At 37.5% G+C, this 26,113-nt stretch overlaps 1 protein-coding gene and 1 long non-coding RNA gene across 2 annotated transcripts in view; one reads left to right on the top strand and one right to left on the bottom strand.

Annotated features, from left to right (window-relative positions):
* The window catches only part of LOC140738909 (apomucin-like), a 30,031-nt gene extending 20,217 nt beyond the window's left edge, over positions 1–9,814 (bottom strand). The window contains exons 1-5 of the mRNA XM_073066924.1: positions 9,766–9,814; positions 7,510–7,566; positions 6,372–6,422; positions 2,831–2,896; positions 1,240–1,298 (exon numbers count right to left, since the gene is read on the bottom strand). Of these exons, the coding sequence (XP_072923025.1) occupies positions 1,240–1,298; positions 2,831–2,896; positions 6,372–6,422; positions 7,510–7,566; positions 9,766–9,814 (282 nt within the window). The remainder of the gene's footprint in view (positions 1–1,239; positions 1,299–2,830; positions 2,897–6,371; positions 6,423–7,509; positions 7,567–9,765) is intronic.
* The window catches only part of LOC140738650 (uncharacterized), a 356,993-nt gene that overhangs the window by 62,172 nt on the left and 268,708 nt on the right, over positions 1–26,113 (top strand). The gene's annotated exons all lie outside the window — the stretch shown is intronic.

Below are 26,113 nucleotides of genomic sequence, written 5' to 3'. Positions count from 1 at the left end.
ATGCCTTCTATTAGAAATTCAAACCCTGTGAAAAATAACAATTGTGTCTCTGTGCCTCTGGTAATAATATCAATTTATATCAGGCCGCTCCACAGAAAACAACCCAACTTTGTCCAGCCTCACTTTATAGCTTATGTACCCGAATGTAAACAACAGGTTGATAAACATCTTCGGCATCCTACAAAGCCTCCACATCCTTCCTATGATGGGCAATCAGAATTGAATGCAGTAGTCCAGATTCAGCTTAATCAGAGTTTTGTAAACTTGCACATAACTTTATGATTCTTAAAACCAGTGTATTAACAAATAAAGGTAAGGCTGCCAGATGCCTTCTTAGTCTCTCTGTCAATCTGTGCAGCCACTTTCATGGACCACAAGATCTCTCTGTATGTCAACATTGTTGAAGGTCCAGCCATTAACTTTTATCCCTTTACATTTGATCTGCTTAACCAGATTAAACTCCAACTGCCATTTCTCTGCCCTTATCTGCATTTGATCTATATCCTGCTATATCTCTAAACAATCTTCAACATGATACACACCACCACCAATCTTTGTATTGTCGGCAAACTTACTAACCCACCCATCTAAGTTTTACCCAAGTAATTTATATCAACATATCACTAACAGTAGAGGTCTCAATACCAATCCCTGCAGAACACTACTGGTCTCAGACCTCCAGCCAGATAAAGTCCCATCAACCACTACCTTCTTTTGTCAATTTTTCATTGACAATTAAATTTAGAATACAAACAACCAAGTCACCATGAATCTCATATATCTCACTAACGTCAGAATTTTTTATTTTTGTGCTTTTGAGCCAAAAGAAAGGAAACAACTGGACCTCATTGATGGCATGAAGTCAAATAAGTATCTATGAGTGAGCATTTGGGGATAGAGACCCCAAAAGTTTCATATTAATTATCAAAAGAATAGAAGTGGTCCAGAAATTAAGATCTTGAATACAATTTTAGCAATGAACTGAGACAAGATTTTAGTATTAGAATGCCATCCAAATGAGGTAGTCCAAGTTTTTTTTTCAAAGCCCTGACAAAAAGAAGAAACATCTTCCTAGTATTTTTGTGATGTGTGAATGGTATTATCCAGGTTACGAAGAAAGAAAACATATTTGATAGAAGTAGAGCAAGAATATTTTACATGAGAGCCTTGCATTTAGAATATTTTTTAATTGATTTATGCAGAATGTCTTAAATGAATAGTGTAAACATGTTGACATACCACACATGGAGGTGCTGTAGTTTCAGGTACTGTACTTAAAAATCTTGAATATGTTGTGCCTTAAGAATAAATGAATACACATTAATGTAGTGAAGATAGAAATTTTCTAATTTTGCTAGCACAATATTGCTAAAAGATCTAAGTGACAATTTAAGAAGGAACACCAAGCTAAGAATTTTAAGCAATTTCGATCAATAAGGATAGTCAACAACAACACCCCCCCCCCCCAATGATTATTTTGAACACTGGTGCTCCACAGGGTTGGATCCTCAGCCCCCATCTCTACTCCTGAAACGCTGATGACCATGTGTCCAGATTCTGCTTTAACTCCACCTACAAGTTTGCAGATGATACCACTGTAAGGGCTCTCATTTCAAATAATAATGAGTTGGAATACAGGAAGAAGATAGAGAGCTTAGTCATATCGTGTTATGACAAAAACATTTCCCTCAATTCCCTCATGGAGCTTAGAAAAGTAGAGGGCTAAGGGCAACCCTAGGTAATTTCTAAAGTAAGTACATGTTCGGCACAGCATTGTGCGCTGAAGGGCCTGGAAGTTTTCTATGTTTCTACAACAAAGGAACTGGTTATTGACTTTAGAAAGGAGGGGCAGTACAAATATTCAGGAGGAATTTAAATAATTTGCAGAGAACTACCAAACAGATGAGGTATGCATTAATAACAAATTGCATCAACAAATACAGTTTTCTGTTGTTCTACGTGAAATGAGTTGATTTATTGTTAGCACCTGTAGTTTTACATTTTTTCATGCAATGCAATTATTCTGCTTCAGACATTTTCTGTGTAATTGGGTTTCAAAGTCAGTTGCCCATGTAACCACTATCATCCCTCAAATGTAACCTAGAAATTCAACAAGAACTCTTGCAGATAATTGCTGCAGTGTATTTTTCAAACAATGAATGGGCCAAGTTATTTTTAAAAATAAATCAGTATCAGCAAAGCAGAAATGAAATTACAAACACTGTTTCATAATTTCTGCTGTACAAGTGCAGCCCTGCAATTAGCTTATTTGAAATTCGCTGAATGCAAGGGAGATGACTAATTTCCAGAATGATGCCAAAAACTGCCTAAATTTACCATTTGAAAGACAGGTGATTTAAAAAAAAACATAAAGGTACATAGAACAATGGCTTCAAATGATAGAATAGTATGAACCTTAACTTAGAACTATAATTTAACATGGCATATTTTTGAAAGAATGGCAGCAAGCTCCTCAACCTTATTTTAGTTCCAACAAAACATTCATCAGTTGCAAATTTGAAAAACAAAGATGATAGACAAGTACATGCAATTAATGCACAAGAACTGAATGAAGGTTTTACAGTTTCGAATCACAGCATTGCTGTGTGCCATCAAGTAATACTTTTGTGTCATAAAACAATATCATTTTAAAACTAGAAAACAACAATTTAATCAACAGCATCCTTGACAAAGTGAAAATGTTATAGAAGGAATGCCTGACACACAAGTTTCAATATTTAAGCAATGAATAAAGAAATTGCGGTCCAGGTATCAACAGATTCACTAGTTGTCTTTGCAGTTGGTTAACTTATACACAACTGAGACTTACTGCTAATAGTAGTGTGAGTAGGTGTAGTGGTTCCTGTCAGTACAGTTGTTGTTCGCCCAATGGTGCCTAGAAGATATCAGGAAGCATAAATTGTTCAATAAAATACAACATATTCCCAAAAATGATCAAGATCATTTTTGATTTCGCATAAAGGAAAACTAGATCAATGTGTTTACATTGCAGCAGACAAGTATTGTGAATGCTAAAGTAAAATTTACCCTCATATTTGTTAATAAAAGTGCAAAGTGCCATCTGGTCAGGGCCACTTCACATTACTACCATCAGAAAGATGATAGAGGAGCCTGAAAACTCCCACTTAATGTTTTTGGAACAGCTGCTTCCCACTAGCCATCAGATTTCTGAATAGTCCAAAGTCACTACCTTACTATTCCTCTTTGCACTATTTATTTATGCATGTAACTTATAGTAAGTTATGTACAGTATGTAATTTGTATAGTAATACTGTACTGTTGCCACAAAACAAATTCCATGACATATGTCAGTGATAACAGACCTGATTCTCATTCTAATGACTGTAATGGGAGTTGTCATGGTCCCAGTCACTTCAGTTGTTACTGTCCCTAATTCATTGCTGAAACTCAAAGAAATTCATGTCAGAATGCAAGAATATTCATGAATAAGATTCTAAATTGAAGAAAGGCAAATTCTGATGGCACCAGGAGGGATCTGGTAGGTATGCATCAGGATGGGTTGTCTCGCAAAGAGATACTTAATAAGTGGGAAGCCTTCACTGGTGAAATTTTGATAGAACAATATCTTTATATTCCTCTTAGAATAAAATACAGGGCTAACAGTAGGGAATTTTAATTATCGAGAGATATTGAGGCCCAGGTAAAGAAAAAGGAAGCATGCATCAGGTGTAGACAGATTGGATCAAATAAGGCACTTCAGTATCAGAAGTGCAAGGCAACCCTGTAGAGAAATCAGGAGGGCTAGAGGAGCACAGGAGGCAAAAGAGAAATAAGGTGATAGTGATTCCTAAAGACTAAGATTGCTAGAGTACAAGCAAAAGTATAGCAAGAGACAAAATTGGGCCCCTTGAAGATCAGTGTGGCCATCTATGCATGAAGACAAAAAGGATGGGGGAGATCTTAAATGATTTTTTTTTTGCATCTGTATTTCCTTGGGAGAAAAACAGTAGAGGACTGTGATGTAAGAATAGTGAGGTCATGGACTGTATACAGATTATAGAAGAGGAGATGCTTGGTGATTTCAGATGAGTTAGGGTGCATAAATCACAAGCAAGAGACAATCTGCAAATTCTGGAAATCCAAGCAACACACACAAAATACTGGAGGACGTCAGCAGGCTAGGTAGCATCGATGGGAAAAAAGTAAACAATCAATGTTTCAGGCCAAAATCCTTAATCAGGGCTCATGAAGGGTCCTGATGAAGGGTCTCTGACTGAAACATCATATTTTGATGGATCTCAAGCAACAAAAGATAGCCAGCTGACTGAGAAAATCCAAAATTCTCCCTCATTCTAAATCACATCATTCCAAATACTTCCAGTCTGCTATCCAAATCACAAATTCACATCAGGCTCACTATGAAATCATAAAAGAATACATTGAAATCAATATATTCAAAGGGTGTGGCAACTTCAACAGATGTAGTTCTGCCTGTTTCCATCCACAGTTTTGTCACTTCATTTTAGAGAAAACATGACAAATTATAAACAAGGACAAGCAAAGAGGTTCTCTTATGACAAATTATGAATGAGAAGTAGAGAGAGTGCCTTATGACTACAGTAAAACATTGCATGGTCACCATGGAAAGATGTGTTTTCCAACTTTTGGACAACTGAAATCAGTTATGTCTAATATTAGGTTCACAAATCTGCAACATACATCTGATTCTAAATGGTATTTGCCTCAAATCAGAGTGCAATACATATCCATGCTGGTGAGAGTAACAACAGCTTTCACAAGAAATGCACAAATATAAAGAGAATATTTTACTAATTATTAGCAATGCATTGATCCATTCCAACAATTCACTCTCTGTGCTCCATACCAACCTCAATTTTGATCATGAAAACATTACTTTGCCAAAATGAAATCCTCATTAAAGTACAAGCATGAACATATTTAAGTGTAGTTTTATCCAGTTGTGCTAGAAATAATGACCTCTGTACAACTGCAACAAATAAACCTTTGGGTGGATTTTCCTTCAAGGCTAAATTCTGAATAATTATGAATTTATGATCATTGATGGGGATAGTGTTGGTACAGACTCTGTTACCTCTGTTCTAATTGTCCCTATGGTATCTGGAACCCAAGGAAATTTCAATTCCATGTATTTCCTTAAACTACACTAAGTAGCCATGAAATTATGTACATCCTGATATAATAAAATGGTCACTTTTTTTGTATGTTTCTGGTCTTATGCTACTACAGCCATCTATGTCAAAGTTCAATGTGTTGTGCATTATGAGATGCTATTCTTTACATCACATGTAAAGAATCAGAGTTTCTTTACATGAATCAGAGTTTAATCAGAGTTTGTTTGAATAATCATCTCAAACCTGTCGGCTGGCAGCAGTCTGGTGAATGCCATCTAACTTTCCTGTTTAAAAAGGCATTTTGCCCAAACAACTACTATGCTCTAAATCAATATCAGTTTGTTATATTTATTCCACCATTCTCTGTAAAGAATCTAGAGATTCCTGTGGCTCAGAATCTAAGAACAGTGTATTCTGAAATCCTAGAAATACTCAGTTTCATGCCAACAATCTTTAGAAGGTCAAAATCAATTTGATCATGATTTTTCCCCATTCTGATGGGTGGACTGAATGTCAACAGAACCTCGTAAACATGCCTGTGTTCTTTGATGTATTGATTTGCTGCCAAACCATTGATGTTTAGATATTTACATTAATAAATAGGAGTACCTCATACACTGGACATCTGGTGTATATTTATGATCCATCCATGAAGGAAGTGAAAATATAAAATCGTCATCTCAATAATGTAACAGACAGTGGATAATGCTGCCTCAAAGTAAAGAACTACTTAACAGAATTAACCAAAATTGAGTCAGATTCTCCATTGTCCAAGTACAGTGCAAATTGTTTTGCTCCTTCATCCAACTATTCAAACCTCCTCTGAACTTAATTTCCATTATTTCATGTCATATTCAACAGGAGTGTTCCATGACACTCTCTGTAGAGTTAAATTTGTGAACATCGTCCAACTGCAAATGCGCCATTACAGACAGATTTCCATGTTGCTGAACTACAATGGATACTTAAGTATAAACTGAACACGTTAATAACTCTTACCAATGCATTGCTCGATGCCCACAACTCTCTCTCTATACTCCAGCCAACACTAATTTTGAACATCAAATCATGACATTCCAGAAATACAATCCTCATTCAAGTACAAGCATTGACATATGTAAGTTTAAAATTCATGTACTCATGCTGCAACTAACGGCTTCAGTAAAAATACATACAACATGAGGATCATTGGGTGGAATTTCTTTCAGGACCAAGTACTGAATAATTCTGACTTACGTGTAACTGATGGTGTTGGAGACGGGACAGTCTCTGTCACCTTCGTGATATCTGGAACATAAGGATATTTGTATTTCTCAAATGACAATTCCATGTGTTCCTTAAACTATGCTCAAAAGCCATGACATTATGTACTCCTGAAAAAATAATATGGTCAGTTTTTTGTACGTTTCTTTTCTTATGCTGCAGGAAACATCGACTTCAAGATTCTGTGTGTTGTGCTTGATGAGATGCACACACTGCTACAATGTGAGTTTATTTGAGTTCCTCTCCCCTACCCATGGGCATTGAGAACTCTACCAAATCTGGACTGTCATATCTTGACTGATCTTGCTTCTTGAAAAGGCATTTTTCCCAAAGAAATGCTGTGCCCTGAATCAATGTTTCCCTTTTTCCTAATTCCAACCAGACATTCTAAAATTCCGAGACAGTAGTGGCTGAACGTCTGTGGAGCGTATCAGTTTCTGAGAGACAGAAAACACTCAGACTCACGCCGGCATTCCTAATGTGGTGAAAATCACTTTCATCACATTTGTCTCTATTCTGATGAGTGGTCTTAATGACAGCACGTCCATGGCTGCATCCTTTGATGCTATGAGTTATTTCCTTGTGAATTACTTAATAGATATTTCCATCAATGAACATGTGTACCTCATTCACTGGTGCATGGTCATGATCTTTCCATGAAACAAGTAGTAAAATTAAGTTGTCATCTGCATGATGCAGCATGGAATGGATAATGTCTTGCGAAAAGCAACCAAATGCTTTACTAACAAACTGAAAATGAGTCAGACTCTCCAGGGAGTAATTCCATCCAAAAAGGTTGGGCCCTTCAACCAACCTTTTCCACTTTCTCCAGACTTACACTCAATCAGTTCATCCTCATTGAATAAAACTGCTAAATGTCACGTTATGTGCAGTTATATTTCTTCCACATCGTCCATCTGCATTGACAAACATATTTCCATCTTGCTGAACTACACTGGATCTTGTAGAATTTTTTTTGTCTGTCAAGCAACCAATGTTTGCTAAATGACAGAGAATATCCACAAATCTCCCTCAATCTGAATCACATCATACCAGATCTCTCCTCTTAGCTATCCCAGTCAGAACAAATTCAGGAAATCAATATACTCACAGGGTGTGCTGACTTGTACTGGGGTAGTTTTGCCTGTTTCCACAATTGGTTTTGTTGCTGCATTTCAGAGAAGACGTGTCAATTAGGAATAGGGACCAATAACTGAAGGTTTCCATTAAGCATTCCACAGAAGGATGCGTGTTACTACTTTTTGACATCTGGAATCATTTATCTGCAATATTACTTTCACAAATGCACTGCAATGTATTGATTTCATCCAAATAGCATTTCTCTTAAATAGGAGCAGAATGGAATCTTTGCTGTCCAACAAGAGCAGCCTTTCCACTTAATACAGAAGTATAAGCCAAACGCTTTACCAAATTGTGCCATTATATTTCTCCATGACCACAATTTACACTCATTAGTCCAGGTAACAGCAATTTCGAATATCAAATCATAACTTTCCGGAAATACAATCCTCATTCAAGTACAAGCTTTGACAAATGTACGATTAAGATTCATGCACATATGCTGAAACGAAAAGGTTCTGTATGAATACAATGAGAGGATCATTGGAGGATTTTTGTTCAGGACAAAATACTGAAGAATTCTGACTTACTTGAAACTGATGGAGTTGGAGACGGTACAGTCTCTGTCACCAGTGTCATATCTGGAACATAAGGATATTTTTATTTCTCAAATGAGAATTCCATATGTTCCTTAAACTACGCTCAAAAGCTATGACATTATGTACTCCTGAAAAAATAATATGGTCAGATTTTTGTATGTTTCTTGTCTTATTCTGCATGAAAGATCGACTTTAAGATTCTGTGTGTTGTGCCTGATGAGATGCACACACAGCAGCATTGTGAGTTTATTTGAGTTCATCTCCCCTACACATTGGTATTGAGAACTCTACAAAATCTTGACTGTCGTATCTTGACTGACCATGCCTCTGGAAAAGGCATTCTTTTCCCAAAGAAATGCTATGCTCAGAATCAATGCTTCTCATTTTCCTAATCCAACCAGGCCTTCTTAAATTCCGAGACAGTAGTGGCTGAAGGTCTGTGGAGAGTATCAGTTTCTGAGATACTGAAAACACTCAGAGTCGTGCTACCAGTCCTAATTTTGTGAAAATCAATTTCAGGACATCTGTCTCATTCTGATGATTGGTCTCAATGACAGCACGTCCATGGCTGCCTTCTTTGTTCCTGTCAGTTATTTGCTTCTAAATGACTTAATAGATATTTCCATCAACAGGCAGGAGTACAGCATGCAATGGTGGATATTCATTATCTTTCCTTGAAAGAAGTGGTAAAATTAAAATGTCACCTGCATGGTGGAGCATGGAATGGCTAATGTCTTGCGACAAGCAAGCAAATCATTTCCTAACAGACTGAAATCAGTCAGATTCTCCAGGGACTAATTCCATTCAAAAAAGTTTTCCTCCTTCAACTATCCTTTTCCACTTTTTCCAGACTTACACTGAATCTGTTCATCCTCATTGAATAAAATTTCTAAATGACAACATCTGCGCAGTTATATTTCTTCCACATCGGCCATCTGCATTGACAAACATATTTCCATCTTGCTGAACTACACTGGATCTTGTAGAATTATTTTTGACTGCCAAGCAACCAATGTTTGCTAAATGACAGAGAATATCCACAAAACTCCGTCAATCTGAATCGCATCATACCAGATCTCTCCACTTAGCTATCCCAGTTAGACCAAATTCGGGAAATCAGTATACTCACAGGGTGTGCTGACTCGTACTGGTGTAGTTTTGCCTGTTTCCACAATCGGTTTTGTTGCTGCATTTCAGAGAAGACGAGTCAATTAGGATTAGGGACCAATAACTGAAGGTTTCCATTAAGCATTCCACAGAAGGATGCCTTTCAATACTTTTGGACAACTGGAATCATTTATCTGTAATATTACTTTCACAAATGCACTGCAATGTATTGATTTCATCCAAATAGCATTTCTCTTATATAGGAGCAGACTGTGATCTTTGCTGTCCAACAGGAGCAGCCTTTCCACTGAATACAGAAGTATAAGCCAAACGCTTTACCAAATGTTGCCATTATATTTCTCCATGAACACAATTTACACTCTTTAGTCCAGGTAACAGCAATTTTGAATATCAAATCATAACTTTCCGGAAATACAATCCTCATTCAAGTACAAGCTTTGACAAATGTCCGATTAAGATTCATGCACATATGCTGAAACGAAAAGGTTCTGTATAAATACAATGAGAGGATCATTGGAGGATTTGCGTTCAGGACAAAATACTGAAAAATTCTGACTTACTTGAAACTGATGGAGTTGGAGACGGTACAGTCTCTGTCACCAGTGTCATATCTGGAACATAAGGATATTTTTATTTCACAAATGAGAATTCCATGCGTTCCTTAAACGATGCTCAAAAGCTATGACATTCTGTACTCCTGAGAAAATAATATGGTCAGATTTTTGTATGTTTCTTGTCTTATTCTGCATGAAAGATCGACTTTAAGATTCTGTGTGTTGTGCCTGATGAGATGCACACACAGCTGCATTGTGAGTTTATTTGAGTTCATCTCCCCTACACATTGGTATTGAGAACTCTAACAAATCTTGACTGTCGTATCTTGACTGACCATGCCTCTGGAAAAGGCATTTTTTTCCCAAAGAAATGATATGCTCAGAATCAATGCTTCTCATTTTCCTAATCCAACCATACATTCTTCAATTCCGAGACAGTCGTGGCTGAATGCCTTTGGAGAGTATCAGTTTCTGAGATGCTGAAAATGCTCAGAGTTGTGCTACCAGTCCTAATTTTATGAAAATCAATTTCAGGATATCTGTCTCATTCTGATGATTGGTCTCAATGACAGCATGTCCATGGCTGCCTTCTTTGTTCCTGTCAGTTATTTGCTTCTAAATGACTTAATAGATATTTCCATCAACAGGCAGGAGTACAGCATGCAATGGTAGATATTCATTATCTTTCCTTGAAAGAAGTGGTAAAATTAAGATGTCACCTGCATGGTGGAGCATGAAATGGCTGATGTCTTGCGAAAAGCAAACAAATCATTTCCTAACAGACTGAAATCAGTCAGACTCTCCAGGGACTAATTCCATCCATAAAAGTTTTCCTCCTTCAACTATCCTTTTCCACTTTTTCCAGACTTACACTGAATCTGTTCATCCTCATTGAAAAAAAATGCTGAATGACAACCTCTGCGCAGTTATATTTTTTTCACATCGTCCATCTACCTTGACAACCATATTTCCATCTTGCAGAACTACACTGGATCTTATAGAATTTTTTTGGCTCTCAAGCAGCAAAAGTTTGCTGGATGACAGAGAACATCCACAATACTACCTCAATCTGAATCAGATCATACCAACGCATTCCTCTTAGCTAACCCAATCAGAAATAATTCTTGAAATCTGTATACTCACATGGTGTGCTGACTTGAACTGGTGTAGTTTTGCCTGTTTCCACAATTGGTTTTGTTGCTGCATTTCAGAGAAGGCATGACAATTAGGAATAGGGACCAATAACTGAGGGTATCCATTATGGCTACCACAGAAGGATGCCTTTCAATACTTTTGGACAATTGGAATCATTTATCTGTAATATTACTTTCACAAATGCACTGCAATGCAATGATTTGATCCAAATAACACTTCCCTTAAATAGGAGCAGAATGTGATCTTTGCTGTCCAACAAGTGCAGCCTTTCCACTGAATACAGAAGTATAAGCCAAACGCTTTACCAAATGTTGCCATTATATTTCTCCATGAACACAATTTACACTCTTTACTCCAGGTAACAGCAATTTCGAATATCAAATCATAACTTTCCGAAAATACAATCCTCATTCAAGTACAAGCTTTGACAAATGTAGAATTAAGATTTATGCACATATGCTGAAACGAAAAGGTTCTGATAAAAACAATGAGAGGATCATTGGAGGATTTTCGTTCAGGACAAAATACTGAAGAATTCTGACTTACTTGAAACTGATGGAGTTGGAGACGGTACAGTCTCTGTCACCAGTGTCATATCTGGAACATAAGGATATTTTTATTTCTCAAATGAGAATTCCATGTGTTCCTTAAACTATGCTCAAAAGCTATGACAATATGTACCCCTGAAAAAATAATATGGTCAGATTTTTGTATGTTTCTTGTCTTATTCTGCATGAACGATCGACTTTAAGATTCTGTGTGTTGTGCCTGAAGAGATGCACACACAGCTGCATTGTGAGTTTATTTGAGTTCCTCTCCCCTACACATTGGTATTGAGAACTCTAACAAATCTTGACTGACCATGCCTCTGGAAAAGGCATTTTTTCCCCAAAGGAATGCTATGCTCAGAATCAATGCTTCTCATTTTCCTAATCCAACCATACATTCTTCAATTCCGAGACAGTCGTGGCTGAATGCCTTTGGAGAGTATCAGTTTCTGAGATGCTGAAAATGCTCAGAGTCGTGCTACCAGTCCTAATTTTATGAAAATCAATTTCAGGATATCTGTCTCATTCTGATGATTGGTCTCAATGACAGCACGTCCATGGCTGCCTTCTTTGTTCCTGTCAGTTATTTGCTTCTAAATGACTTAATAGATATTTCCATCAACAGGCAGGAGTACAGCATGCAATGGTAGATATTCATTATCTTTCCTTGAAAGAAGTGGTGAAATTAAGATGTCACCTGCATGGTGGAGCATGAAATGGCTGATGTCTTGCGAAAAGCAAACAAATCATTTCCTAACAGACTGAAATCAGTCAGACTCTCCAGAGACTAATTCCATCCATAAAAGTTTTCCTCCTTCAACTATCCTTTTCCACTTTTTCCAGACTTACACTGAATCTGTTCATCCTCATTGAAAAAAAATGCTGAATGACAACTTCTGCGCAGTTATATTTTTTTCACATCGTCCATCTACCTTGACAACCATATTTCCATCTTGCAGAACTACACTGGATCTTATAGAATTTTTTTGGCTCTCAAGCAGCAAAAGTTTGCTGGATGACAGAGAACATCCACAATACTACCTCAATCTGAATCAGATCATACCAACGCATTCCTCTTAGCTAACCCAATCAGAAATAATTCTTGAAATCTGTATACTCACATGGTGTGCTGACTTGAACTGGTGTAGTTTTGCCTGTTTCCACAATTGGTTTTGTTGCTGCATTTCAGAGAAGGCATGACAATTAGGAATAGGGACCAATAACTGAGGGTTTCCATTATGGCTACCACAGAAGGATGCCTTTCAATACTTTTGGACAATTGGAATCATTTATCTGTAATATTACTTTCACAAATGCACTGCAATGCAATGATTTGATCCAAATAACACTTCCCTTAAATAGGAGCAGAATGTGATCTTTGCTGTCCAACAAGTGCAGCCTTTCCACTGAATACAGAAGTATAAGCCAAACGCTTTACCAAATGTTGCCATTATATTTCTCCATGAACACAATTTACACTCTTTACTCCAGGTAACAGCAATTTCGAATATCAAATCATAACTTTCCGAAAATACAATCCTCATTCAAGTACAAGCTTTGACAAATGTAGAATTAAGATTTATGCACATATGCTGAAACGAAAAGGTTCTGATAAAAACAATGAGAGGATCATTGGAGGATTTTCGTTCAGGACAAAATACTGAAGAATTCTGACTTACTTGAAACTGATGGAGTTGGAGACGGTACAGTCTCTGTCACCAGTGTCATATCTGGAACATAAGGATATTTTTATTTCTCAAATGAGAATTCCATGTGTTCCTTAAACTATGCTCAAAAGCTATGACAATATGTACCCCTGAAAAAATAATATGGTCAGATTTTTGTATGTTTCTTGTCTTATTCTGCATGAACGATCGACTTTAAGATTCTGTGTGTTGTGCCTGAAGAGATGCACACACAGCTGCATTGTGAGTTTATTTGAGTTCCTCTCCCCTACACATTGGTATTGAGAACTCTAACAAATCTTGGCTGTCGTATTTTGACTGACCATGCCTCTGGAAAAGGCATTTTTTCCCCAAAGAAATGCTATGCTCAGAATCAATGCTTCTCATTTTCCTAATCCAACCATACATTCTTCAATTCTGAGACAGTAGTGGCTGAAGGTCTTTGGAGAGTATCAGTTTCTGAGATGCTGAAAATGCTCAGAGTCGTGCTACCAGTCCTAATTTTATGAAAATCAATTTCAGGATATCTGTCTCATTCTGATGATTGGTCTCAATGACAGCACGTCCATGGCTGCCTTCTTTGTTCCTGTCAGTTATTTGCTTCTAAATGACTTAATAGATATTTCCATCAACAGGCAGGAGTACAGCATGCAATGGTAGATATTCATTATCTTTCCTTGAAAGAAGTGGTAAAATTAAGATGTCACCTGCATGGTGGAGCATGGAATGGCTAATGTCTTGCGAAAAGCAAGCAAATCATTTCCTAACAGACTGAAATCAGTCAGACTCTCCAGGGACTAATTCCATCCAAAAAAGTTTTCCTCCTTCAACTATCCTTTTCCACTTTTTCCAGACTTACACTGAATCTGTTCATCCTCATTGAAAAAAAATGCTGAATGACAACCTCTGCGCAGTTATATTTTTTTCACATCGTCCATCTACCTTGACAACCATATTTCCATCTTGCAGAACTACACTGGATCTTATTGAATTTTTTTAGCTCTCAAGCAGCAAAAGTTTGCTGGATGACAGAGAACATCCACAATACTACCTCAATCTGAATCAGATCATACCAACGCATTCCTCTTAGCTAACCCAATCAGAAATAATTCTTGAAATCTGTATACTCACATGGTGTGCTGACTTGAACTGGTGTAGTTTTGCCTGTTTCCACAATTGGTTTTGTTGCTGCATTTCAGAGAAGGCATGACAATTAGGAATAGGGACCAATAACTGAGGGTTTCCATTATGGCTACCACAGAAGGATGCCTTTCAATACTTTTGGACTATTGGAATCATTTATCTGTAATATTACTTTCACAAATGCACTGCAATGCAATGATTTGATCCAAATAGCACTTCCCTTAAATAGGAGCAGAATGTGATCTTTGCTGTCCAACAAGTGCAGCCTTTCCACTGAATACAGAAGTATAAGCCAAACGCTTTACCAAATGTTGCCATTATATTTCTCCATGAACACAATTTACACTCTTTAGTCCAGGTAACAGCAATTTTGAATATCAAATCATAACTTTCCGGAAATACAATCCTCATTCAAGTACAAGCTTTGACAAATGTCCGATTAAGATTCATGCACATATGCTGAAACGAAAAGGTTCTGTATAAATACAATGAGAGGATCATTGGAGGATTTTCGTTCAGGACAAAATACTGAAGAATTCTGACTTACTTGAAACTGATGGAGTTGGAGACGGTACAGTCTCTGTCACCAGTGTCATATCTGGAACATAAGGATATTTTTATTTCTCAAATGAGAATTCCATGTGTTCCTTAAACTATGCTCAAAAGCTATGACATTATGTACCCCTGAAAAAATAATATGGTCAGATTTTTGTATGTTTCTTGTCTTATTCTGCATGAAAGATCGACTTTAAGATTCTGTGTGTTGTGCCTGAAGAGATGCACACACAGCTGCATTGTGAGTTTATTTGAGTTCCTCTCCCCTACACATTGGTATTGAGAACTCTAACAAATCTTGACTGACCATGCCTCTGGAAAAGGCATTTTTTCCCCAAAGAAATGCTATGCTCAGAATCAATGCTTCTCATTTTCCTAATCCAACCATACATTCTTCAATTCCGAGACAGTCGTGGCTGAATGCCTTTGGAGAGTATCAGTTTCTGAGATGCTGAAAATGCTCAGAGTCGTGCTACCAGTCCTAATTTTATGAAAATCAATTTCAGGATATCTGTCTCATTCTGATGATTGGTCTCAATGACAGCACTTCCATGGCTGCCTTCTTTGTTCCTGTCAGTTATTTGCTTCTAAATGACTTAATAGATATTTCCATCAACAGGCAGGAGTACAGCATGCAATGGTAGATATTCATTATCTTTCCTTGAAAGAAGTGGTAAAATTAAGATGTCACCTGCATGGTGGAGCATGGAATGGCTGATGTCTTGCGAAAAGCAAACAGATCATTTCCTAACAGACTGAAATCAGTCAGACTCTCCAGGGACTAATTCCATCCATAAAAGTTTTCCTCCTTCAACTATCCTTTTCCACTTTTTCCAGACTTACACTGAAACTGTTCATCCTCATTGAAAAAAAATGCTGAATGACAACCTCTGCGCAGTTATATTTTTTTCACATCGTCCATCTATCTTGACAACCATATTTCCATCTTGCAGAACTACACTGGATCTTATAGAATTTTTTTGGCTCTCAAGCAGCAAAAGTTTGCTGGATGACAGAGAACATCCACAATACTACCTCAATCTGAATCAGATCATACCAACGCATTCCTCTTAGCTAACCCAATCAGAAATAATTCTTGAAATCTGTATACTCACATGGTGTGCTGACTTGAACTGGTGTAGTTTTGCCTGTTTCCACAATTGGTTTTGTTGCTGCATTTCAGAGAAGGCATGACAATTAGGAATAGGGACCAATAACTGAGGGTTTCCATTATGGCTACCACAGAAGGATGCCTTTCAATACTTTTGGACAATTGGAATCATTTATCTGTAATATTACTTTCACAAATGCACTGCAATGCAATGATTTGATCCAAATAACACTTCCCTTAAATAGGAGCAGAATGTGATCTTTGCTGTCCAACAAGTGCAGCCTTTCCACTGAATACAGAAGTATAAGCCAAACGCTTTACCAAATGTTGCCATTATATTTCTCCATGAACATAATTTACACTCTTTAGTCCAGGTAACAGCAATTTTGAATATCAAATCATAACTTTCCAGAAATACAATCCTCATTCAAGTACAAGCTTTGACAAATGTCCGATTAAGATTCATGCACATATGCTGAAACGAAAAGGTTCTGTATAAATACAATGAGAGGATCATTGGAGGATTTTCGTTCAGGACAAAATACTGAAGAATTCTGACTTACTTGAAACTGATGGAGTTGGAGACGGTACAGTCTCTGTCACCTGTGTCATATCTGGAACATAAGGATATTTTTATTTCTCAAATGAGAATTCCATGCATTCCTTCAACTATGCTCAAAAGCTATGACATTATGTACTCCTGAAAAAATAATATGGTCAGATTTTTGTATGTTTCTTGTCTTATTCTGCATGAAAGATCGACTTTAAGATTCTGTGTGTTGTGCCTGAAGAGATGCACACACAGCTGCATTGTGAGTTTACTTGAGTTCATCTCCCCTACACGTTGGTATTGAGAACTCTACCAAATCTTGGCTGTCGTATTTTGACTGACCATGCCTCTGGAAAAGGCATTTTTTCCCCAAAGAAATGCTATGCTCAGAATCAATGCTTCTCATTTTCCTAATCCAACCATACATTCTTCAATTCTGAGACAGTAGTGGCTGAAGGTCTTTGGAGAGTATCAGTTACTGAGATGCTGAAAATGCTCAGAGTCGTGCTACCAGTCCTAATTTTATGAAAATCAATTTCAGGATATCTGTCTCATTCTGATGATTGGTCTCAATGACAGCACGTCCATGGCTGCCTTCTTTGTTCCTGTCAGTTATTTGCTTCTAAATGACTTAATAGATATTTCCATCAACAGGCAGGAGTACAGCATGCAATGGTAGATATTCATTATCTTTCCTTGAAAGAAGTGGTAAAATTAAGATGTCACCTGCATGGTGGAGCATGGAATGGCTAATGTCTTGCGAAAAGCAAGCAAATCATTTCCTAACAGACTGAAATCAGTCAGACTCTCCAGGGACTAATTCCATCCAAAAAGTTTTCCTCCTTCAACTATCCTTTTCCACTTTTTCCAGACTTACACTGAATCTGTTCATCCTCATTGAAAAAAAATGCTAAATGACAACCTCTGCTCAGTTATATTTTTTCCGCATCGTCCATCTACCTTGACAACCATATTTCCATCTTGCAGAACTACACTGGATCTTATTGAATTTTTTTAGCTCTCAAGCAGCAAAAGTTTGCTGGATGGCAGAGAACATCCACAATACTACCTCAATCTGAATCAGATCATACCAACGCATTCCTCTTAGCTAACCCAATCAGAAATAATTCTTGAAATCTGTATACTCACATGGTGTGCTGACTTGAACTGGTGTAGTTTTGCCTGTTTCCACAATTGGTTTTGTTGCTGCATTTCAGAGAAGGCATGACAATTAGGAATAGGGACCAATAACTGAGGGTTTCCATTATGGCTACCACAGAAGGATGCCTTTCAATACTTTTGGACTATTGGAATCATTTATCTGTAATATTACTTTCACAAATGCACTGCAATGCAATGATTTGATCCAAATAGCACTTCCCTTAAATAGGAGCAGAATGTGATCTTTGCTGTCCAACAAGTGCAGCCTTTCCACTGAATACAGAAGTATAAGCCAAACGCTTTACCAAATGTTGCCATTATATTTCTCCATGAACACAATTTACACTCTTTAGTCCAGGTAACAGCAATTTTGAATATCAAATCATAACTTTCCGGAAATACAATCCTCATTCAAGTACAAGCTTTGACAAATGTCCGATTAAGATTCATGCACATATGCTGAAACGAAAAGGTTCTGTATAAATACAATGAGAGGATCATTGGAGGATTTTCGTTCAGGACAAAATACTGAAGAATTCTGACTTACTTGAAACTGATGGAGTTGGAGACGGTACAGTCTCTGTCACCTGTGTCATATCTGGAACATAAGGATATTTTTATTTCTCAAATGAGAATTCCATGCATTCCTTCAACTATGCTCAAAAGCTATGACATTATGTACTCCTGAAAAAATAATATGGTCAGATTTTTGTATGTTTCTTGTCTTATTCTGCGTGAAAGATCGACTTTAAGATTCTGTGTGTTGTGCCTGAAGAGATGCACACACAGCTGCATTGTGAGTTTACTTGAGTTCATCTCCCCTACACGTTGGTATTGAGAACTCTACCAAATCTTGGCTGTCGTATTTTGACTGACCATGCCTCTGGAAAAGGCATTTTTTCCCCAAAGAAATGCTATGCTCAGAATCAATGGTTCTCATTTTCCTAATCCACCCATACATTCTTCAATTCTGAGACAGTAGTGGCTGAAGGTCTTTGGAGAGTATCAGTTTCTGAGATGCTGAAAATGCTCAGAGTCGTGCTACCAGTCCTAATTTTATGAAAATCAATTTCAGGATATCTGTCTCATTCTGATGATTGGTCTCAATGACAGCACGTCCATGGCTGCCTTCTTTGTTCCTGTCAGTTATTTGCTTCTAAATGACTTAATAGATATTTCCATCAACAGGCAGGAGTACAGCATGCAATGGTAGATATTCATTATCTTTCCTTGAAAGAAGTGGTAAAATTAAGATGTCACCTGCATGGTGGAGCATGGAATGGCTAATGTCTTGCGAAAAGCAAGCAAATCATTTCCTAACAGACTGAAGTCAGTCAGACTCTCCAGGGACTAATTCCATCCATAAAAGTTTTCCTCCTTCAACTATCCTTTTCCACTTTTTCCAGACTTACACTGAATCTGTTCATCCTCATTGAAAAAAAATGCTAAATGACAACCTCTGCTCAGTTATATTTTTTCCGCATCGTCCATCTACCTTGGGAACCATATTTCCATCTTGCAGAACTACACTGGATCTTATAGAATTTTTTTGGCTCTCAAGCAGCAAAAGTTTGCTGGATGACAGAGAACATCCACAATACTACCTCAATCTGAATCAGATCATACCAACAAATTCCTCTTAGCTAACCCAATCAGAAATAATTCTTGAAATCTGTATACTCACATGGTGTGCTGACTTGAACTGGTGTAGTTTTGCCTGTTTCCACAATTGGTTTTGTTGCTGCATTTCAGAGAAGGCATGACAATTAGGAATAGGGACCAATAACTGAGGGTTTCCATTATGGCTACCACAGAAGGATGCCTTTCAATACTTTTGGACTATTGGAATCATTTATCTGTAATATTACTTTCACAAATGCACTGCAATGCAATGATTTGATCCAAATAGCACTTCCCTTAAATAGGAGCAGAATGTGATCTTTGCTGTCCAACAAGTGCAGCCTTTCCACTGAATACAGAAGTATAAGCCAAACGCTTTACCAAATGTTGCCATTATATTTCTCCATGAACACAATTTACACTCTTTAGTCCAGGTAACAGCAATTTTGAATATCAAATCATAACTTTCCGGAAATACAATCCTCATTCAAGTACAAGCTTTGACAAATGTCCGATTAAGATTCATGCACATATGCTGAAACGAAAAGGTTCTGTATAAATACAATGAGAGGATCATTGGAGGATTTTCGTTCAGGACAAAATACTGAAGAATTCTGACTTACTTGAAACTGATGGAGTTGGAGACGGTACAGTCTCTGTCACCTGTGTCATATCTGGAACATAAGGATATTTTTATTTCTCAAATGAGAATTCCATGCATTCCTTCAACTATGCTCAAAAGCTATGACATTATGTACTCCTGAAAAAATAATATGGTCAGATTTTTGTATGTTTCTTGTCTTATTCTGCGTGAAAGATCGACTTTAAGATTCTGTGTGTTGTGCCTGAAGAGATGCACACACAGCTGCATTGTGAGTTTACTTGAGTTCATCTCCCCTACACGTTGGTATTGAGAACTCTACCAAATCTTGGCTGTCGTATTTTGACTGACCATGCCTCTGGAAAAGGCATTTTTTCCCCAAAGAAATGCTATGCTCAGAATCAATGCTTCTCATTTTCCTAATCCAACCATACATTCTTCAATTCTGAGACAGTAGTGGCTGAAGGTCTTTGGAGAGTATCAGTTTCTGAGATGCTGAAAATGCTCAGAGTCGTGCTACCAGTCCTAATTTTATGAAAATCAATTTCAGGATATCTGTCTCATTCTGATGATTGGTCTCAATGACAGCACGTCCATGGCTGCCTTCTTTGTTCCTGTCAGTTATTTGCTTCTAAATGACTTAATAGATATTTCCATCAACAGGCAGGAGTACAGCATGCAATGGTAGATATTCATTATCTTTCCTTGAAAGAAGTGGTAAAATTAAGATGTCACCTGCATGGTGGAGCATGGAATGGCTAATGTCTTGCGAAAAGCAAGCAAATCATTTCCTAACAGACTGAAGTCAGTCAGACTCTCCAGGGACTAATTCCATCCATAAAAGTTTTCCTCCTTCAACTATCCTTTTCCACTTTTTCCAGACTTACACTGAATCTGTTCATCCTCATTGAAAAAAAATGCTAAATGACAACCTCTGCTCAGTTATATTTTTTCCGCATCGTCCATCTACCTTGGGAACCATATTTCCATCTTGCAGAACTACACTGGATCTTATAGAATTTTTTTGGCTCTCAAGCAGCAAAAGTTTGCTGGATGACAGAGAACATCCACAATACTACCTCAATCTGAATCAGATCATACCAACGCATTCCTCTTAGCTAACCCAATCAGAAATAATTCTTGAAATCTGTATACTCACATGGTGTGCTGACTTGAACTGGTGTAGTTTTGCCTGTTTCCACAATTGGTTTTGTTGCTGCATTTCAGAGAAGGCATGACAATTAGGAATAGGGACCAATAACTGAGGGTTTCCATTATGGCTACCACAGAAGGATGCCTTTCAATACTTTTGGACAATTGGAATCATTTATCTGCAATATTACTTTCACAAATGCACTGCAATGCAATGATTTGATCCAAATAACACTTCCCTTAAATAGGAGCAGAATGTGATCTTTTCTGCCCAACAAGTGCAGCCTTTCCACTTAATACAGAAGTATAAGCCAAACGCTTTACCAAATGTTGCCATTATATTTCTCCATGAACACAATTTACACTCTTTAGTCCAGGTAACAGCAATTTTGAATATCAAATCATAACTTTCCGGAAATACAATCCTCATTCAAGTACAAGCTTTGACAAATGTCTGATTAAGATTCATGCACATATGCTGAAACGAAAAGGTTCTGTATAAATACAATGAGAGGATCATTGGAGGATTTTCGTTCAGGACAAAATACTGAAGAATTCTGACTTACTTGAAACTGATGGAGTTGGAGACGGTACAGTCTCTGTCACCTGTGTCATATCTGGAACATAAGGATATTTTTATTTCTCAAATGAGAATTCCATGCATTCCTTCAACTATGCTCAAAAGCTATGACATTATGTACTCCTGAAAAAATAATATGGTCAGATTTTTGTATGTTTCTTGTCTTATTCTGCATGAAAGATCGACTTTAAGACTCTGTGTGTTGTGCCTGAAGAGATGCACACACAGCTGCATTGTGAGTTTACTTGAGTTCATCTCCCCTACACGTTGGTATTGAGAACTCTACCAAATCTTGGCTGTCGTATTTTGACTGACCATGCCTCTGGAAAAGGCATTTTTTCCCCAAAGAAATGCTATGCTCAGAATCAATGCTTCTCATTTTCCTAATCCAACCATACATTCTTCAATTCTGAGACAGTAGTGGCTGAAGGTCTTTGGAGAGTATCAGTTTCTGAGATGCTGAAAATGCTCAGAGTCGTGCTACCAGTCCTAATTTTATGAAAATCAATTTCAGGATATCTGTCTCATTCTGATGATTGGTCTCAATGACAGCACGTCCATGGCTGCCTTCTTTGTTCCTGTCAGTTATTTGCTTCTAAATGACTTAATAGATATTTCCATCAACAGGCAGGAGTACAGCATGCAATGGTAGATATTCATTATCTTTCCTTGAAAGAAGTGGTAAAATTAAGATGTCACCTGCATGGTGGAGCATGGAATGGCTGATGTCTTGCGAAAAGCAAGCAAATCATTTCCTAACAGACTGAAATCAGTCAGACTCTCCAGGGACTAATTCCATCCAAAAAAGTTTTCCTCCTTCAACTATCCTTTTCCACTTTTTCCAGACTTACACTGAATCAGTTCATCCTCATTGAAAAAAAATGCTAAATGACAACCTCTGCTCAGTTATATTTTTTCCGCATCGTCCATCTACCTTGACAACCATATTTCCATCTTGCAGAACTACACTGGATCTTATAGAATTTTTTTAGCTCTCAAGCAGCAAAAGTTTGCTGGATGACAGAGAACATCCACAATACTACCTCAATCTGAATCAGATCATACCAACGAATTCCTCTTAGCTAACCCAATCAGAAATAATTCTTGAAATCAGTATACTCACATGGTGTGCTGACTTGAACTGGTGTAGTTTTGCTTGTTTCCACAATTGGTTTTGTTGCTGCATTTCAGAGAAGGCATGACAATTAGGAATAGGGACCAATATCTGAGGGTTTCCATTATGGCTACCACAGAAGAATGCGTGTCACTACTTTTGGACAATTGGAATCATTTATCTGCAATATTACTTTCACAAATGCACTGCAATGCAATGATTTGATCCAAATAGCACTTCCCTTAAATAGGAGCAGAAAGTGATCTTTTCTGTCCAACAAGTGCAGCCTTTCCACTGAATACAGAAGTATAAGCCAAACGCTTTACCAAATGTTGCCATTATATTTCTCCATGAACACAATTTACACTCTTTAGTCCAGGTAACAGCAATTTTGAATATCAAATCATAACTTTCCGGAAATACAATCCTCATTCAAGTACAAGCTTTGACAAATGTCCGATTAAGATTCATGCACATATGCTGAAACGAAAAGGTTCTGTATAAATACAATGAGAGGATCATTGGAGGATTTTCGTTCAGGACAAAATACTGAAGAATTCTGACTTACTTGAAACTGATGGAGTTGGAGACGGTACAGTCTCTGTCACCTGTGTCATATCTGGAACATAAGGATATTTTTATTTCTCAAATGAGAATTCCATGCATTCCTTCAACTATGCTCAAAAGCTATGACATTATGTACTCCTGAAAAAATAATATGGTCAGATTTTTGTATGTTTCTTGTCTTATTCTGCATGAAAGATCGACTTTAAGATTCTGTGTGTTGTGCCTGAAGAGATGCACACACAGCTGCATTGTGAGTTTACTTGAGTTCATCTCCCCTACACATTGGTATTGAGAACTCCACCAAATCTTGGCTGTCGTATTTTGACTGACCATGCCTCTGGAAAAGGCATTTTTTCCCCAAAGAAATGCTATGCTCAGAATCAATGCTTCTCATTTTCCTAATCCAACCATACATTCTTCAATTCTGAGACAGTAGTGGCTGAAGGTCTTTGGAGAGTATCAGTTTCTGAGATGCTGAAAATGCTCAGAGTCGTGCTACCAGTCCTAATTTTATGAAAATCAATTTCAGGATATCTGTCTCATTCTGATGATTGGTCTCAATGACAGCACGTCCATGGCTGCCTTCTTTGTTCCTGTCAGTTATTTGCTTCTAAATGACTTAATAGATATTTCCATCAACAGGCAGGAGTACAGCATGCAATGGTAGATATTCATTATCTTTCCTTGAAAGAAGTGGTAAAATTAAGATGTCACCTGCATGGTGGAGCATGGAATGGCTAATGTCTTGCGAAAAGCAAGCAAATCATTTCCTAACAGACTGAAATCAGTCAGACTCTCCAGGGACTAATTCCATCCAAAAAAGTTTTCCTCCTTCAACTATCCTTTTCCACTTTTTCCAGACTTACACTGAATCAGTTCATCCTCATTGAAAAAAAATGCTAAATGACAACCTCTGCTCAGTTATATTTTTTCCGCATCGTCCATCTACCTTGACAACCATATTTCCATCTTGCAGAACTACACTGGATCTTATAGAATTTTTTTAGCTCTCAAGCAGCAAAAGTTTGCTGGATGACAGAGAACATCCACAATACTACCTCAATCTGAATCAGATCATACCAACGAATTCCTCTTAGCTAACCCAATCAGAAATAATTCTTGAAATCAGTATACTCACATGGTGTGCTGACTTGAACTGGTGTAGTTTTGCTTGTTTCCACAATTGGTTTTGTTGCTGCATTTCAGAGAAGGCATGACAATTAGGAATAGGGACCAATATCTGAGGGTTTCCATTATGGCTACCACAGAAGAATGCGTGTCACTACTTTTGGACAATTGGAATCATTTATCTGCAATATTACTTTCACAAATGCACTGCAATGCAATGATTTGATCCAAATAGCACTTCCCTTAAATAGGAGCAGAATGTGATCTTTTCTGTCCAACAAGTGCAGCCTTTCCACTGAATACAGAAGTATAAGCCAAACGCTTTACCAAATGTTGCCATTATATTTCTCCATGAACACAATTTACACTCTTTACTCCAGGTAACAGCAATTTCGAATATCAAATCATAACTTTCCGAAAATACAATCCTCATTCAAGTACAAGCTTTGACAAATGTAGAATTAAGATTCATGCACATATGCTGAAACGAAAAGGTTCTGATAAAAACAATGAGAGGATCATTGGAGGATTTTCGTTCAGGACAAAATACTGAAGAATTCTGACTTACTTGAAACTGATGGAGTTGGAGACGGTACAGTCTCTGTCACCAGTGTCATATCTGGAACATAAGGATATTTTTATTTCTCAAATGAGAATTCCATGTGTTCCTTAAACTATGCTCAAAAGCTATGACATTATGTACCCCTGAAAAAATAATATGGTCAGATTTTTGTATGTTTCTTGTCTTATTCTGCATGAAAGATCGACTTTAAGATTCTGTGTGTTGTGCCTGAAGAGATGCACACACAGCTGCATTGTGAGTTTATTTGAGTTCCTCTCCCCTACACATTGGTATTGAGAACTCTAACAAATCTTGACTGACCATGCCTCTGGAAAAGGCATTTTTTCCCCAAAGAAATGCTATGCTCAGAATCAATGCTTCTCATTTTCCTAATCCAACCATACATCTTCAATTCCGAGACAGTCGTGGCTGAATGCCTTTGGAGAGTATCAGTTTCTGAGATGCTGAAAATGCTCAGAGTCGTGCTACCAGTCCTAATTTTATGAAAATCAATTTCAGGATATCTGTCTCATTCTGATGATTGGTCTCAATGACAGCACGTCCATGGCTGCCTTCTTTGTTCCTGTCAGTTATTTGCTTCTAAATGACTTAATAGATATTTCCATCAACAGGCAGGAGTACAGCATGCAATGGTAGATATTCATTATCTTTCCTTGAAAGAAGTGGTAAAATTAAGATGTCACCTGCATGGTGGAGCATGGAAAGGCTGATGTCTTGCGAAAAGCAAACAGATCATTTCCTAACAGACTGAAATCAGTCAGACTCTCCAGGGACTAATTCCATCCATAAAAGTTTTCCTCCTTCAACTACCCTTTTCCACTTTTTCCAGACTTACACTGAATCTGTTCATCCTCATTGAAAAAAAATGCTGAATGACAACCTCTGCGCAGTTATATTTTTTTCACATCGTCCATCTATCTTGACAACCATATTTCCATCTTGCAGAACTACACTGGATCTTATAGAATTTTTTTGGCTCTCAAGCAGCAAAAGTTTGCTGGATGACAGAGAACATCCACAATACTACCTCAATCTGAATCAGATCATACCAACGCATTCCTCTTAGCTAACCCAATCAGAAATAATTCTTGAAATCTGTAT

Source organism: Hemitrygon akajei, chromosome 14 (assembly GCF_048418815.1).
Source record: "Hemitrygon akajei chromosome 14, sHemAka1.3, whole genome shotgun sequence".
Lineage (NCBI taxonomy): Eukaryota > Metazoa > Chordata > Chondrichthyes > Myliobatiformes > Dasyatidae > Hemitrygon > Hemitrygon akajei.
The sequence above is the reverse complement of the archived record's forward strand: the minus strand, read 5'-3'. Positions and strand labels throughout refer to the sequence as shown.